Source organism: Asparagus officinalis, chromosome 8 (genome assembly GCF_001876935.1).
Source record: "Asparagus officinalis chromosome 8, Aspof.V1, whole genome shotgun sequence".
Lineage (NCBI taxonomy): Eukaryota > Viridiplantae > Streptophyta > Magnoliopsida > Asparagales > Asparagaceae > Asparagus > Asparagus officinalis.
In genome coordinates, this window is record NC_033801.1 from 106,402,557 (window position 1) to 106,404,920 (window position 2,364).

The window sequence follows — 2,364 nt, forward strand, 5'->3', positions numbered from 1 at the left end:
TATATCTCCCTTGTACAGGGCTCTGGAACTCTTCATCTATCATCCATTGGCAATGGAAGCACTGATCTTTCTGAGGCCGAGGACAACTTAGCCTTCGAGCAAGAAGTTGTGAAGCTGATGGAATCCAATGTCACGGCCGCAATGCAATTTCTTCAGAACAAAGGGCTCTGCCTCATGCCCATCGCCCTCGCTTCTGCAATCTCCACCCAAAAGGGTTCATCTTCTGCCTCCATTCCTCCTGAGAGAAGGAAGTCTGATGTTGGTGTTACCAAAAAGGAAGAGCCTTGAAGAAAAGTTCAGGCTTTAGAGGATAACTAACCTCACTCTTTGTTTTTTACTAGTTTGAGTAATAGTTAATTTTGTGTATAGGTTTTTGGGTAGTAAATTTGTATACCGTACATGTACATGCAATGTTTTTGTGTGTATGTATACGGGAGTAAATAAATAAATGTGTTGTAGGCTTTGATGGATTTGTGTTATGATCCAATGTTTACTTTTGTGTGGTAAAGCATGTTATATCGAACCGAGAGTGTTTTCTTTTGAATGTTTTAAGGAATATGGAGGATATAATTGAACTTTTGATGTATGACATCTGGTTAAAGTATAAGTTCGTTTGTTTGTTTAATTGTTCTCGGAAAGGCAAAGGCTTAAAGACGTACATTAGCCTAACTAGGCCTAAAGATATGTTTGAAATTAAACTTTATTTCTACACATCATCTATGAGTCGAAGGAGAAGTTCTTAGAAAACAAAGATGATTTTTGCCGTGTATATTAAAATTGTAGCACGATGCCATTTATCCAAATGAACTGTTAAACAAGAATTCAAACTGGAGCAGAAATTGATCTTTCACACAATACTATGTTTGTCCGTTGATTGTTATTGCTCATACTAACATTAGAAAATAGTTTAACTTCATTGATTATTACGCTAATATAAAAATGTGCTCACGCTGATTTTAAATGTATCCATTATTGTGGTTGTACTGATATTTGGTTTTAAATGTATTCATTATTGAGGTTGTACTGATATTTCAATTACTTTTGCTGATTTTCATAGTTGATATCAATTTTTATATTGCTTGATAATTTATAATTGATAGGTAGATACATGTCACTTTGAAGTTTCATTGTATATGATTTTCTTTAGCGGGGGTTTTAGTCAAAAAGAACTAAAAATTAGAACTAGAATAATTTGTGGGATAACATTTTATAGTGTTAGTCAAGTAGAACTAAAACTAGAATAAAATTTTACAGTGTTCATCGACTAGAACTCAAACGAAACTAAAACTGAGATAATTGTACAAAACTATCTGTTTTTTAAACTTTTCTATATAAAAATGAAAGTTCTAATTTCTCAAATTATCCTAAGTTTTAGTTTGGGACTCAGTGGTAAAAAACTAGAACTCCTATTTATTTTATTATTTTTTATATTTCTTTTTTTTCTTTATTGTTTTCCTACTATGGTCATCACCGTCATTAGATCATGTTATTACATCAGATTGTGTATCCTCTTAGTCATCTATGATATTTTCTTTTTTTTAGCGAATATTATAATTATTTAGTTAATTTAAAAGTAAAGATAGTATCAATTCATAATTTATTAAACAATAAAATTGGGAGATGAGGGAAAGGAGATCTCGGGGAGAAAAAAAAGGAAGGAAAATGTAAAAAATATTCTTTTAGACTTGAACTATAATAATAATTAAAAAAAATAAAAAATGACAACATATATTATAATAATAATTGTCAATATCTTATAGTCTAACCAAAATTAAGTTATTTAATATTAAATAACATTCCCGTAAATGCATAAATTTATACTTCATGATTATAAGAATTTATCCCACTTTATTTTATCAAAATATCCCTCTTCACAACATTGTTCCTATTTATCCCACTATGATATCCCACTAGCAAAAAGTTATTCCACTTTGACAATTATCCCTCTTCACACGAAAATGTCCCAATTGATTAGGGCAAATTCACTAAACCCCCTATACGTAGTAATACAATCTACAGTGTTCATCTACTTGTGTTATTTCTATTAAGTAACCAAGTTGCCAGAAATTTTAGTAGGTTGAGCCAGAAACGTTAAGCTTTTTTTCTCTTCATCATGTAAATTCATTGCTATTGCACGTGAGATAGTGAAATATGTATGTGAAGGCAAACTTATAGGAAACAAAGGATATAAATTTATGTCTCTTAGACATTGAACTTTAATTTATTGCAAGGGTTGCATCAACAAAAACAGTGAACGAAGCTGAATATATGTATGTGGATGAAAAATGGCAAAGACGCATATCATATGCAGCTCGAAGTGTGGGGAAAAAAGCATTATTTTGTCACTTCCTTAGTTTCTAAAAC

At 31.0% G+C, this 2,364-nt stretch overlaps 1 protein-coding gene across 2 annotated transcripts in view; it reads left to right on the plus strand.

Moving 5' to 3' along the window:
• The window catches only part of LOC109819739 (transcription factor bHLH7-like), a 7,986-nt gene extending 7,382 nt beyond the window's left edge, over window positions 1-604 (plus strand). For both annotated transcript variants that reach the window (XM_020385596.1, XM_020385598.1), the window contains exon 9: window positions 19-604. In XM_020385596.1, coding sequence (XP_020241185.1) covers window positions 19-288 — 270 coding nt within the window. In that variant the 3' untranslated portion in view covers window positions 289-604. The remainder of the gene's footprint in view (window positions 1-18) is intronic.